At 36.3% G+C, this 15,303-nt stretch overlaps 1 protein-coding gene across 2 annotated transcripts in view; it reads left to right on the top strand.

The window, feature by feature from the left end:
* Nucleotides 1–15,303, top strand: part of LOC6045741 — a 57,762-nt gene that overhangs the window by 41,400 nt on the left and 1,059 nt on the right. For both annotated transcript variants that reach the window (XM_038252048.1, XM_038252052.1), the window contains exons 3-5: nt 8,179–8,538; nt 8,607–8,740; nt 13,900–15,181. In XM_038252048.1, coding sequence (XP_038107976.1) covers nt 8,185–8,538; nt 8,607–8,740; nt 13,900–15,181 — 1,770 coding nt within the window. In that variant the 5' untranslated portion in view covers nt 8,179–8,184. The remainder of the gene's footprint in view (nt 1–8,178; nt 8,539–8,606; nt 8,741–13,899; nt 15,182–15,303) is intronic.

The following is a 15,303-nucleotide window of genomic DNA, read 5'->3' as shown; positions in this document are numbered from 1 at the left end:
CCCACAGCGTTAGAGGGTATGGAGAAAACGAAACATTTAGTGTGACACCCCGACACAACCCGTACCAGAGGAAAGAAAAAGATAATGCGAGCTTGAGCATAAACCTCGTAATCATAATCACGCAATTGCATCACCCCTCGTCGCCGTCGTCGACTTCACCTGCTAAACCAGTTACTAACCAGCCCCCGTCTGTCGAGCCGCGGTCGCAGCAACCGCAGACTTTTCGCCGCCCGGGGTTTCACATAGCCTCACTTGGAGCTTAGTAGGCTTTGTTGTCCATCTGCGTTGACGCCTTCTGTCCGGCGTAGTTGGTGTTCACAGCCTACTCGCACCAATTGACGCCGATTGTGTTTTGGGTTTTCAAGGTTGCCAGAAATTGTCGGACCGAGATCAAATCGATACAGTCTTTACCCAATTATGCCGTGGTAGCCTACTCGGATGATTGTAGGTCGCGCGTCCAACAATAGGGCTCTCCCCCCGTTAAAAAGAAGCCCAAAATTGACAGCTCCATGACCAATTGCACCGATTCCATAGTGACCAAAATGGGGTGCAATAAACTGCGCGGGTATTTATGGGTTTTCGGTGATCTTCGGTGAACAACAATGGCAACCAAAATGAAGATGATGATCCGCCCATTAAAAAGGCTTTGCTCGAAAACAAAACGAAGCAATAAGCAATCGAAGGTTGGAGGTCATGCCTGAGGCAGTGCTGCCAGCGCTTCAAATTACTAAAATTTACCGTAATTCTGCACGGTAACGTTAATGACTCATCGCTCCCGTCTAGTTAGCTGGAACCCAATTAGTCATGAGCAAACAACTGTTGCACTTATCTCTCATTTTTTTTTCAACATAAGAAAAAAACGCCGCATAATTTCCACCTGTGAACCATACGCGAACCTGACTTGCGAGTTCTTCCCGAGACGGTCCGCCATTTTTTTTAAATTATATTCCTTCAACATTCTACCAGAGAGAAAAAAAAATCCATCACATTGCGTGTGCATACCACCGCAGCAGCAAGCCATGCGTTCTGCTCTGCTGATTCTCTCTCGGTCTGGGCGCTTTGTGGATATTAGAACGAAAACATCACCATCAAGGGGTGCCATGACCCCGCACAATCCATCCAGAACCAACAGGCGAATCCGCCGTCACCGTCACCGCCACGCCACTGACTGTAAGGTTCAGTCGGTGCAGAGCCTACTGCGAGTTCCAGGGGGAATGACGAATACAAACAAAGAATACAAATTCTTTTTTTTTTTTAATAATTTTTAAAGTTCTTTTTAGGTCGTTGCAAACATTTTTCAAAGACAAGCTTTAAAAACCCTTCACTTCAAAATTTGAAAAGTTGAACTTGAAATTTGATTTTTTTTGGTTTTATCAAGGCACTGAGATAAAAACAGGTGTGCTCTATTCCTAATATTTTATTGATTTATTAATTTTCAAATTATTCCTTCAAGGTGTAATAATCAATATGTTTATCAAATTTGTACAGAAATGCTAGTTATTGTGATCTGAAATTGTGCATTAAAATGGAAATTTTATTTCGAAAATCACGCATACCTGCCTTTAGAGCCATGAAACGCTGGTGCAATTTCGACAGGCGACATACCACGCACACATCAAATAAGAATATACAGAAAAATAGATATCAATCATTGTACATTCTCGTTAAAAATACATTTAAAAAAACCTTTTCACTAGAGCCACCTAGTTGTAAACGCGCGAAGCGGTGGTGAATTCAAAGTTTTCGTGGTGAGTTTCCAATCATCCAATCCATTCCATTCCAAACCATTCCATTCCAAGCCATTTCGACGTTCCGAGAAAAACGCGTTTTAATGTTTGACCTTGAATAAACAATAGCGAAAGCACGCAATGTAAACAATAAAAAACGTTTTGTTTGGTTGACCATTCTGTGCATTGCCCCTAAGTTTGGTCCCGAGTTATAATTACAAATGTTTACGATAGTCTAGTTTGTACGTGCGTCAAACGCATCCTGACCTGAAATCCCTTTGGCCAATTGTCGCATTTACCTAAATTTTCAGGGAGTGACAAGATAGCACGACAAGATTGAAACTACTTTTATATGAAAAGTGACACAAGTCCGCGGAGCTTTTTTGGTTTGGTTTTTTAAGGTCAAAAGGTGAGGCATTGTGAGCTGCACAAAATGGCGTTCTTAACTCAATTTGGCCCAAAATGCACGTACGACAAGTTAGCACGACGCACAGTGGTGGGAAACGCAAATTAAGCAGGAATAATTTATTTCCGCTTCAGGGATGCATTTTCGAGCTTCGGTGTCTAAGAAGCATTTGATAAAAATGAAATTCTACATCTTTTGGTCAAAACGATATTAGGGTGGTCCAACAATTTCTAATATTTTCAAAAACTATCTTTGCTTCTAGATAAGATAGAGGTATACTTTCTTCAACAGTATTGTAGTACTAGCCATTTCAAACAACTTTGTCGAAGACACCAAATCTCTATCTCTTAATCTGATCATTCTACAGCATTTTATATGAAAAGCAGTAGGGTGGCCCATCAAAAAAGTGTTTTTATTGCGTATCTTTTTTGTATTATTTTTGGCAATTTTGGTGTCTTCGGGACATATTTAAAGCATAAAAATACGCGTCTTTTGAAATGCCAACGAAGTCGCTAGGTCATTTTGGTAAAAAGTTACAGCGTTTTTAAAGTTTTTAATAGGCCTTTTTCAAATGTTTGTATCTTTTCGAGGGGGACACAAAAAAATACGCTCCGCGGTGCATCTGAAAGCTCAAAACTTCGTCTTTAATATGAATATAACATCTCAAAAGGGTTTTTCTTAAACCCAAGTTACAGCGATTTAAAAATGGTCTTTTTATGAGATTTTGTACCATGCTCTATGAGAAAATTTACATGAATATCGCATTAATCAGTATCAAAACTGCTCTTAGTGAGCTCAAATGCAGGTAAAATTGGTTTGGGGACAAACGTGGTCGAACCTGGTTTTTGTGGCAACTAGGGTGGTCTTAGATGACCTAGGGTGGTTCATATTCGTTCATTCTTATAAGATATGTTTTTTTTTTAAATTCGCATGGAAAGAAAAATAAAAAAAAAAAACATTTAAACAAAATTTAAATACATAAACTGTTTTAAATAGTAAAGCAGCTGAGGATAAGATATCTGATTAGGGTGGCTCAAATTAATTAGAAAATAAAAAGATTAAAGATTTTATTCGTAAGAAAATGTATTTTAACATATTATTATTCCTCTACGTTTTGGTAAATCGTCTTTATTTGTATTTTTTTTAATAGGATAAAACTTTCCATGCATTTACTGTGTTAAAGGGTTCCATTTTGCATCATTAGTTGTTCCATACAAAATGGGAATGTGAATATTCGTAAGTATCATGTTTTTTTTCTTATCGATTTAGCGTCTTGAAAAAGTTGTAGGTTATGATTTGAACCCTTAAAATAGTTTCAGGGAAAAATGCACACTTTAGAAATTGTTATTGAAGTTGATTTCCCAAAACTCTTATTTTATTTCTGAAAATTTGTTATATTTGTAAGGAAACATCTTTTAGGCTAGTGTTCAGGTTTTGTTGTAAAACCTGGTACTAAATTTTTAGGTAAAAAGATATAAATTGGAAAAGGATCCTCGTATTGGCATACTAATTATATAAAATGAATCCTTTTGTCAAAGAAAATGCATGGAAAGTATTATCCTATTTAAAAAAATACAAATAAAAGACGATTTACCAAAACGTAGAGGAATAATAATATGTTAAAATACATTTTCTAAGGAATAAAATCTTTAATCTTCAATCTTTTTATTTTCTAATTAATTTGAGCCACCCTAATCAGATATCTTATCCTCAGCTGCTTTACTATTTAAAACAGTTTATGTATTTAAATTTTGTTTAAATGTTTTTTTTTTAATTTTTCTTTCTATGCGAATTTAAAAAAATCATATCTTATAAGAGTGAACGAATATGAACCACCCTATGTCATCTAAGACCACCCTAGTTGCCACAAAAACCAGGTTCGACCACGTTTGTCCCCAAACCAATTTTACCTGCATTTGAGCTCACTAAGAGCAGTTTTGATACTGATTAATGCGATATTCATGTAAATTTTCTCATAGAGCATGGTACAAAATCTCATAAAATGACCATTTTTAAATCGCTGTAACTTGGGTTTAAGAAAAACCCTTTTGAGATGTTATATTCATATTAAAGACGAAGTTTTGAGCTTTCAGATGCACCGCGGAGCGTATTTTTTGTGTCCCCTCGAAAAGATACAAACATTTGAAAAGGCCTATTAAAACTTTAAAAACGCTGTAACTTTTACCAAAATGACCTAGCGACTTCGTTGACATTTCAAAAGACGCGTATTTTTATGCTTTAAATATGTCCCCAAGACACCAAAATTGCCAAAAATAATACAAAAAAGATACGCAATAAAAACACTTTTTTGATGGGCTACCCTACTGCTTTTCATATAAAATGCTGTAGAATGATCAGATTAAGAGATAGAGATTTGGTGTCTTCGACAAAGTTGTTTGAAATGGCTAGTACTACAATACTGTTGAAGAAAGTATACCTCTATCTTATCTAGAAGCAAAGATAGTTTTTGAAAATATTAGAAATTGTTGGACCACCCTAATATCGTTTTGACCAAAAGATGTAGAATTTCATTTTTATCAAATGCTTCTTAGACACCGAAGCTCGAAAATGCATCCCTGAAGCGGAAATAAATTATTCCTGCTAAATTTGCGTTTCCGACCACTGTGCGACGGCGACGAATTCCGCACGAAAACAGCATGATTCAAAAAAAAAGTTCTCCGATCGGGCTCAAAATTTTTCTGGGGATTCCTTGACCAAAATAATTGTACGTGTATTTTTTGTTTGCCCATTAGGGTGACATACGCCGTGTTAGGGTGGTCCGAAAATTGCAATTTTCGTCGATTTTCGCAAAAACTACTTTTTTCATAAAATCATATCTCCGATTTTAGCTGTCTTAGACGCAAAAGAAAGGTGATTAATTTAGATATTTGGGGAAAATAGTAAGAAGTTTCAAAAATCTAGCTTAACATTTGAAAAGGTCGTATGAAAACTGTTTACCTGATTCCTTGGAAAATTTTACATAACATATCAAAAAATGGTTAAGTTATGTTTTAAATTTTCTGAGATACGATTTAAAAAAAACAGGTCACTAAAACTGCGATAACTTGAAAATTTCAGCGATGACCTAGACATGCTAGGGTACCAAAATTTTCGGAATTGAAATAAGCAAAATCGACGAAAATTGCCATTTTCGGACCACCCTAACACGGCGTAGGTCACCCTCATGACCATTAAAAAAATACGGGTCTAATTATTTTGGCCAAGGAACCCCCAGAAAAATATTGAGCCCGATCGGAGAATATTTTTTCGAATCATGCTGTTTTCGTGGGGAATTGCTGCAAATTGATCTTGAAACTGCTGGTTGATGCAATGTTAAAACAATTCACCTATGTTTGTTTGTGGTAACGTTTCATGAAAAAACATTATTTTTGAAAACTAAAAAACAGAAATTCTCACCAGATGCTTTTTGGTTGTCCAGTAACAAGACAAATTTTCAATAAAATAGTTTTTTTTTTTAAATCAATTTTCACTGAATATCGTTTTTTGATTTGCAAATTTTAACAAAATAAAAAATATATATGTTGGGGAAGTTCAAGCTAAATAACTGTTCTGTTATAAAAATGGAGTATTGCGGTGCCTGTGGGGACGCGCAGTCCTGTTTTTTCGTGTTATTTTCGTCTCTTTTGTGTCGCTATTTGTGTACATGGGGTGATTGGTTTTCTTCTTCTTCTTTTTTCATTTTTTTTAGTTCGCGCGTTCGTTGGACGATGAGTTTTTGTTGTTCTCTATATATTTTTCGATAGAAACGATCCGATTGTTCCGATTGTTTTTTTGAGACAAGCAAGTCGAATTGCTGGATTAAGTCCTTTCCATATCATCGAGGATCGGAAGGCACGTCGACGAATATGTTTTAAGGCTTATGATATAAAATTATTTTAATAAATGAAGCCCTTTCTACATCACCGTTGATCGGAAGGCACGCCGACGGAGAATTTCTGGAGAATCGCGGTCGAATTAATACTATATTTAAATCCCTAGATAGCTATCTTTCCGCAGCCGGCTGCCTAAGATTTTTAAAATTTCAACCGATAAACAAATTGCTTATGGTCGCATCACCTACCAATCCTGACCTCATACCCATCTTACTAACCCCTCAAAACTCATGTAATACTTTGTCGGAGACGCAGCTGATTTAGCGGACTAACATTCCCATCCACTTCCCCGTGTCTTACTACTGGTCGTGGCCGGCGTCGGTATTGATCAGCACGATAGGGACCTTTGAAAATTGCGAAGGGGTGATGATTGGTTCCTACTTTTCATCTGTGGTCCACGGAGCAATGTTTGGGGGTCCTGGTCAATAACGAAGTAGCAGCTATGGGTACACACCAATGCTATGCTAATAACTGTTCTGTTATAAAAATGCTTCAAATTTTACATGAACAGTAATTTTAAAAATAGTCCTTAATTTCTAAATGTATTTAGTTTCAAAATGTGAAACGACTAAATATTATTTAAATTTTCACAAGGTTTGAATTTTTGTTACAAGATCCAAATAAAAATGACTAAATACTTCATTTCCAACAGGGTGTATCCACGCTGTGAAACGTGAACCGTTCGCCGAATCCTCCCTGCGGTTAATGCAACGTAGTAGGCCTGGCCACTTGAAGGAGGTCGGGGAGGTTCGAGAACACCAAAAGGTTCTCCAAAAGATGCTTTCTTCGGGCTGGGGATTAGATTCGAATATACCTAAAATTTCACAGAATTCCTTCAATCTTTTTTTTATCTGAATTACATACTCAAATTGTTTACTGAATCTAGTGACCACTTTTTCAACTGCTGAACAATCAGTAACGATTTCAACTTTTAAAAATTGGACGATTTTTCATAAATAAAACTATCTCTTTGAAAAAATCTTTTTTCATCTACAACACGGATGTCAAAGTGGAATTTCAAACAAATTGTACAAATTAATTTTGCGGTAGTAACTCACCCAGCCTGCTTCGATTTGCCACGCACTTTGCACTTGGCATTTCCTTGTGATCGTGCACGCGACCTCCCCGCAAGACACGTTCACGCACTCTTCGACAGGCATTTCTTTGTTTGCGTTTGTTTGTTTACTAATTATGCACTCCGCCACAAGTACACGTTTTTATCGCAACAATTCGCAAACATCTGGGCGTTAGAGCAGATAAACGTCAAGAACGTCAACGTACTAAGTAGGCTGTGGATTTTAATAGGGTTGTTTAACTAGAATGGTTAAGAGATCTCTGTAGAATAATCGATTTAATTAGAATACAAAAGCAACCAGGAAGATTTCCACATTCAACGCAATGACGCAATAAATCGCTCGACATCCGTAATCATAACATTATCCCATCCCAACACATAAAAAAGCCAGTGTTGCCACACCTGTCATCTCCAAGGGCCCGCGCGCATCGTCATCATCGAAACAATGGCGGACTAATTTGGTCGCGTCGCGTTAATAGGCCTGCTATGATGAGTCGCGATGAGCGTCACGATCTTGACGCGCGCGTGGGAAAACGCAAAGCCTACTGCGCGCTTCCTAATCTCGGCGGCTGCGAAGCGACATTTGAGGTTAGGTGCCGCGAGATCATCGCACCTGCGTGTTCGCGGGGACCGGTTTTGGCGTAATTTCCTCCCTGGGGGCACCTCTCCGCCACCGCCACCTTGATTGATTACCTGGCCTACTATGCGCACCCTACATGTGTCACCCCCTTGCGTTATCCAATCGATTCTTCTTCGTCTTCTTCACGATATGTTCACGAAAAAGGGGACGTACAAATTACCGGTTGGGTCTCTTTAAGGTGCCGACGATCGGAGACCTGATCGGTAGCTAAATAAAAACATCAAAACGCTGCAGGTCATAATTTTTTTTTTCGGTGGAGTGAATTATTGTCACTTTTTCGAGCGAATAAGTGACCGGGCGTTACACAATCAAGTTCGCGGCCTACTTCGATGTCCACAACAACAAAATCAACAACCAAAAAAATCGAGATCCGATCCCGTCCGATTCTGCGGCGCGCATGAAATCGAAACTAAACTTTCTTTTTTTTCTTTTTTCAGCTCCAGATGGCCGACTACTGCAACGTACGATCGGGCGGCAGTGCTGCCAGCACATTCAGGTCACCGACGGTGTATCACCATGCGCCGCGGCATCACACCCTGACGAGGACATCCGGCGCGGACCGGATGATGGACGGTTCGGCGATCGCCGTCAAGGATCGGCTCGTCGGAACGATGGACGGAGGCGGAGGCCAACGGGTACGGACGGTGAGGTTATGTCGGCCGCAGGGCTTCGGCTCGCATCACTTCCAGGTGAGCGGCAATTTTGGCTTTTCGATTCGTGGAGGACTGGAGTACGGAACCGGGTTTTTCGTGTCGGCGATCGAGAAGGACAGCGAAGCGGACCGGCAGGGGTTGAGGGTTAGTAGAGGAGGTGCACTGAAACAAGTTGACAGGAGGAATTTATGAGGTTTTTTGTTGTTTTTTAGGTTGGCGATCAGATTGTCAGGGTTAACGGTTACCAGGTGGACGATGCGGTGCACCGAGAGTTGGCCGGGTTTGTGGCCAACCAGGAGCGGCTGGTGCTGAAAGTTCGCAGCGTCGGAATAATTCCGGTGAAAGAGTGAGTCGTGTGGGGGTTGGGCTTTCAGACTTCATACATGTTGAGCCACAAAAAGAAACAAAAATACAAAATTGATAGAATTTGCAAATATGTTAAAAGTGTACAAATTGTCAAAATTGTCAACCTTGTCAACATTGACAAAATTGACAAAATTGTTAAAATTCACAAAAATGAGAAAATTTTCAAAATTATCAAAATTGTCAAAACGGACAAAATTGTAACAATTGTAAGAATTGTTAAAAATAACAAAATTGTTTATATTGACAAAATTTAAAAAATTTACAAAATTGTTAAAATTGACAAAATTGTCTAAAATGTCAAAAAAGTCAAAATTGCCAAAATTGCCAAAATAATCAAATTTGACAAAATTGACGAAACTATCAAAATTGACAAAAAAATTACAAAATGGTAAAAAAATTAAAAAAAAGGTCAAATTTGACAAAATTGACGAAATTGTCAATATTGTCAAAAAAGTCAAAATTGTCAAAATTGACAAAATCATCAAATTTGACAAAATTGACCAAATTTTTCAAAACTGTCGAAATCGTCAAAATTGTCAAGATTGTCAAAATGTCGAAATTGTCAATATTGTCAAAATTGTCAAAATTGACAAAATTGAAAATTTTTAAAAAATGTCAAAAATGCCAAAATTGTTAAAAATGACAAAATTGTCAAAAATTACAAAATTCTCAAAATTGACAAAATTGTAAGAATGGTCAAAAATGAAAAAAATTGTTTATATTGACAAAATTTTAAATATTGAAAAAATTGTTAAAATTGACAAAATTGTCAAAATTGTCTTAAATTGCCCAAATTATCAAAGTTGAAAAAATTGAGGAAATTATCAAAATTGACAAAAAATTACAAAATTGTAAAAAAGGTCAAAATTTATAAAATTGTCAAAAATGTCAACATTGTCAAAATTGACAAAATTGACAAAATCTTCAAATTTCACAAAATTGACTAAATTTTCAAAATTTTCAAAATTGTCGAAATCGTCAAATTTTCAAAATTTTCAAAATTGTCGAACTCGTCAAAATTGTCAAGAATGTCAAATTGTCGAAATTGTCAAAAATTGTTATAATTGTCAAAATTTTCAAAATTTTCAAAATTGGCGTAGTTGACAAAATTGTTAAAAATGACAAAATTGACAAAATTGACTAAATTTTCAAAATTGTCGAACTCGTCAAAATTGTCAAATTGTCAAAATTGTCAAAATTGTCAAAACTGTCAAAAATGTCAAAATTGTCTAATTTGACAAAATTGACAAAATCGTCAAATTTGACAAAATTGACCAAATTTTTCAAAATTTTCGAAATTGTCGAAATCGTCAAAATTGCCAAATTGTCGAAATTGTCAAAATTGTCAAAATTGTTAAAATGACAAAATTGTCAAAAATTACAAAATTATCAAAATTGTAAGAATTGTCAAAAATGAAAAAAATTGTTTATATTGACAAAATTAAAAAAAATTTACAAAATTGTTAAAATTGACAAAACTGTCAAAATTGTCAAAATTGCCAAAAGTTGAAAAAGTTTACGAAACTATCAAAATTGACAAAAAATTACAAAATTGTAAAAAAAGTAAAAAAACGTCAAAATTTACAAAATTGTCAAAAATGTCAAAATTGACAAAATCGTCAAATTTGACAAAATTGTCAAAATTTTCAAAATTGTCGAAATCGTCAAATTTTCAAATTTTTCAAAATTGTCGAACTCGTCAAAATTGTCAATATTGTCAAATTGTCGAAATTGTCGAAATTGTCAAAAATTGTCATAATTGTCAAAATTGTCAAAATTGTCAAAGTTTTCAAAATTGTCAAAATTGTCAAAATTGTCAAAAATGTCCAAATTGTCAAAATTGTCAAAATTGACAAAATCGTCAAATTTGACAAAATTGACTAAATTTTCAAAATTTTCAAAATTGTCGAAATCGTCAAATTTTTAAAATTTTCAAAATTGTCGAACTCGTCAAAATTAGTGCGTCCATCCCGGGAATTCCCGGAACAAAAATCCCGGGATTTTTCCAAAACCGGGAATTCCCGAATCCCGGGAATTTTCATAATTTGTCCCGGGAATTTCCGAAATTGAAAAAAAAAAACAAATTTTGGTCTGAAAATTCAAATTTTGTTGTAGAAATAGATGAACAGTAAAATACATAGTAATCGATACGAACTTTAAAGCATTAAAATTTGTATTCGGCATATATCAGCTTTAATTTGACTGATAAGAGAAAATTGATTATAGTTTAGTCATAGATCCGCAAAATGCCTGGCGCAATAAATATTTTCTATTTAATTTTTCGTATTTTTGAAGACTATATCATATTTATATTTATGATATTATAATTGAAAATTATCATCTTAAATTATTTTTCATTTAACTCCGGATTTTGGGGCAAGTAACGAAATAAGACAGCTATTTAAGAAAAAAAATGCATCGTGTTTTGAATAACATTGGTTAAAACAGGAACAGAAAAAAAAAATTAGTACACCGATTTCCAAATGTATTGCTCTGAAATCTTCTGTACCTTTTCAGCCTCTATTCCTGATTTTCCCTAGTTGACGGTAGTAACTTAAAGAGAATTATTAACATATTTTTTATATAAAATAAAACATTCAACAGTTATCTAAAATTTTGCATTGACTGTTTTTTTTTTTAAATATGAAGGACAATAGCTTATAGGAACTTTTTTTTCAAAAAAAAAAAAAACTCTTGTGTTGTTGTCGCTTTTCGTTTTTGTAGATATTTTCAAAGAAATTTGTCTAGCTTTTCTAGTTATGGCATATATTTAAATATATAGAAGAAATTTATTTATAAAACGCTTATTTAATTTGAATAACATTGAAAATTTAAATTTGAACTTTTTTTTAAATAAAAAAAAACAATTTTTATTTCTTTTAAGTTATTTAAAAACTGTCGTCCTTGTTTAGATTGAAGTGTAGATTGTCACCAATTATTATTATTGAGCTTGAAAACATATCAAATATTATGAAAACATACATTTTATGACTGCTTAAAAAATTTCCCGGGATCCCGGGAATTCCCGGGATTTCAAAAATATTTTTCCCGTTTCCCGGGAAATTCAAAACCCGGGAAAATTGGACGCCCTAGACTCAAAATTGTCAAGATTGTCAAATTGTCGAAATTGTCAATATTGTCAAAAATTGTCAATATTGTCAAAAATTGTCAAAATTGTCGAAATTGTCAATATTGTCAAGATTGTCAAAATTGTCAAAATTGTCATAATTGTCAAAATTCTCAAAATTGTCAAAGGGACCATCCATAAACCACGTGGACACTTTTTTGGGAATCTCGTACCCCCCCCCCCCCCCTTCGTGGACAATTGTCCATACAAAAAAAAACTTTTTGTATGGAGCGTGGACAATCGCTATACACCCCCTAAAGTGTCCACGTGGTTTATGGATGGTCCCAAAACTGTCAAAAATGTCAAAATTGTCAAAATTGACAAAATTGACAAAATCGTCAAATTTGACAAAATTGACTAAATTTTTAAAATTTTCAAAATTGTCGAAATCGTCAAAATTGTCAAGATTGTCGAAATTGTCAATATTGTCAATATTGTCAATATTGTCAATATTGTCAAAATCGTCAAAATTGTCAAAATTGACAAAATTGACAAAAATGACAAAATTGGGAAAATTGACAAAATTGTTAAAAATTACAAAATTGTCAAAATTGACAAAAATGTCAAAATTGTCAAAATTGACAAATAGTCACAAATGTCAAAATTGAGGAAACTGCAAAAATTTTGAGAATTGACAATATTTCTAAATTGTTAAATTTCAAAATTGTCAAGCTTAACAAAATGTCCAAATTGTTTAAAAATGTCGAAATTGTCAAAATTGTTAAATTTGTCGAAATTGTCAAAAATGTAAGAATTGTCAACAGTCAAAATTGTCAAATTGACAAAATTGTCAAAATTGACAAAATCGTCATAATTTACAAAATTGTCAAAATCATCAAAACTGTCAAAATTGACAAAATTTTCATTATTGAAAAATTTTACAAAATTGAAAAAATTGACAAAATTGTCAAAGTTATTAAAATTGTCAAAAATGACAAAATTGACAAATTTGCCAAAATTGTCAAAATTGAAAAAAAAATTACAAAATGGTCAAAATTGTTGAAATTGTCAAAATTGACAAGATTGTTCAAGTCGTCAAAATTTACAAGATTGTGATAATTTACAAAATTAACAAAATTAACAAAATTGTCAAAATTAACAAAATTGACAAAATTAACGGAATTGCCAAAATTGTCAAATTGGTAAAAACTGTCAAAATTTTAAAAATTGATAAAATTTTGAAAATTGTCAGAACCCAGTCACGACGTTCTAGCAGGATTCTAGCAGAGTTCTTACAAGGCAGGATATTCTTAGAGCATTCTAGCAGAAATGTTCCATCGTTCTAGCAGGATTCTGACAGAACCAGCTCTGCTAGAATATTTCGTGACTGGGAATATTCTAAATTGTCAATTTGTAAAAATTGACAGCTTAAAAAAACTCAAAATTGTTAAAAATTTCAAAATGGTCAAAATTGTCTAACTTGACAAAATTGTCAAAATTGACAGAATTGCCAAATTTTTTTTTTGCGGAGCGAGGTGGGACAGCTAGGGTCAAGTCAGTCCAAGTACGGTTGTGTCAAGGAAAGGTAATGATTGTGTTAGCCTGTGAAGTGCCACTTACATCCCATGGGGAGCGGGGTAAGAGGACATGATTGGGTAGGTTATAAAGATATTGTGTATGTGAGAGTGTGTGTTGTTGTAAATATTCTAATTTGCTAAAAATTTCAAAATTCAATTTGTTAAAAATTTCAAAATGGTCAAAATTGTCTAACTTGACAAAATTGTCAAAATTGACAGAATTGTCAAAATTGTAAAAAAAAAATCAAAACTGTCAAGCTCAAAACTGTCAAAAATTCAAACTTGAAAAAAATGATTTATTTGTCAATTTTTTTTAAATTTTAAAGTTTATAAATTCTTATTTTTTTAAACTATAAAATGCTGATGTTTTTTAATTTTGAAATCATGAAATTCTATAATATTGAATTTTGTAAATTTTAGAAATCCATAAATTCTAAAATTCTGAAATTTTGCCATTTTATTTATTTGACTCTGCTATTAAATGACTTTTTTCAGACGCTCGGGCGATCCGCTGACGTGGCACGTGGTCTCCAGTACGACCGGAAAGCATCGGGACGGCGATTCGAGGACCAGCTGCAGCAGCACGAGCAGTGCCAGCAGCAGTTCCGGCGGAACGATGGAGGAGTTGCTACCGCCGGGAAGGGACATCAAGGTGATCCTGTCGGTGGCACCGCGGACGAAGCTGGGCTGCGGGATCTGCAAGGGCCCCGAGTGGAAGCCGGGTATTTTTGTGCAGTTCACCAAGGAGGGCGGAGTGGCCAGGGAGGCCGGATTGCGACCGGGGGATCAGATTTTATCCTGTAATGGGAGGGAGTTTGCGGATATTACGTTTGCCGAAGCGGTTAGCATTATGAAGGCTTCGCATGTGCTGGAACTTGTGGTCCGGCCTGGTGCCGGAAGCGACATGTTCCCCGGGGAAAGCAGCGGGTACAACAGCAGTGCGAGCAGCGTCAATGGGGACCAGAGTCCGTGCTGGGGCGATTCTGCCGCGAAGAGGTTGAGTATTGTTAGGGAGGAATCGATTTCCAATGGTCAGCGGGGAAAGGATCGGGAGAGATCGGGTGGACCGAAGAGTGGGGGAACCGTTTCCGGACGGAGGAATAATACGACGATCATCGAGTTTTCGGAGAATGGAGCTGTGGTCAACAATTCGCTAATGTCGGAAAACGGCAAGAAGACGACGGATTCTGTTGATGGAGGCCAGGCAGGTTCCAGCAAACTCGCGGACATCTGCTTCGTATCCAAGCAGAGCGAAACCAAAACAATCATCGTGGAGGTTCACCGAAGTGCTTCGACCAACTCGGTCGCAACGAACGGTTCCGGAGGGTCAAACATCCCGCCACCTCCTCCACTCTTTGCAGACAAGATTCCTCCACCTCCACCACCAAACGGACTCAACAAGACCGGAGGGCTCGGAACGAACCGACAGCAGCGAAGTCCATCCGCGGTCAGTCTTGCCGATTCCAGCGCCAGCAGCGGAATCGCCGACTGCGGACCATCCAGCGGAGGTCTCGGCAACGCAATCTCCGAGGAGTTGAAGCGACGAGCGCAGAAGCAGACACCGTCGATTTCGTCGCTCAGCTCGGCGAACGCGCTGGAACCGGCGGCCGCGCTGACCGAGCTGGAGAACCGACTCAAGGAGAGGCGACTGAAACCGACGGCTTCCGTCGGTGGGCCACCCGGAACGGACCTGGCACGGCACTCGGCGCTGATGGACGAGTTCAAAGCGGTGCACAAGCGGATGTTCAAGAACGGGTTTGACAACGCCGAGCTGAAGGTGAGTTTGTTGAATTTCTCAATATTTTTCATTTCCCTTCATTGGTACGATGTTCCTTTTCCAAGATGATACACAAAAAAATGCTCTCTTTCCTATCCTGCCACACTCATTTTCACTTTTCA

This window comes from Culex quinquefasciatus, chromosome 1 (assembly GCF_015732765.1).
Source record: "Culex quinquefasciatus strain JHB chromosome 1, VPISU_Cqui_1.0_pri_paternal, whole genome shotgun sequence".
Lineage (NCBI taxonomy): Eukaryota > Metazoa > Arthropoda > Insecta > Diptera > Culicidae > Culex > Culex quinquefasciatus.
This window is presented reverse-complemented; position numbering and strand designations above follow the sequence as displayed.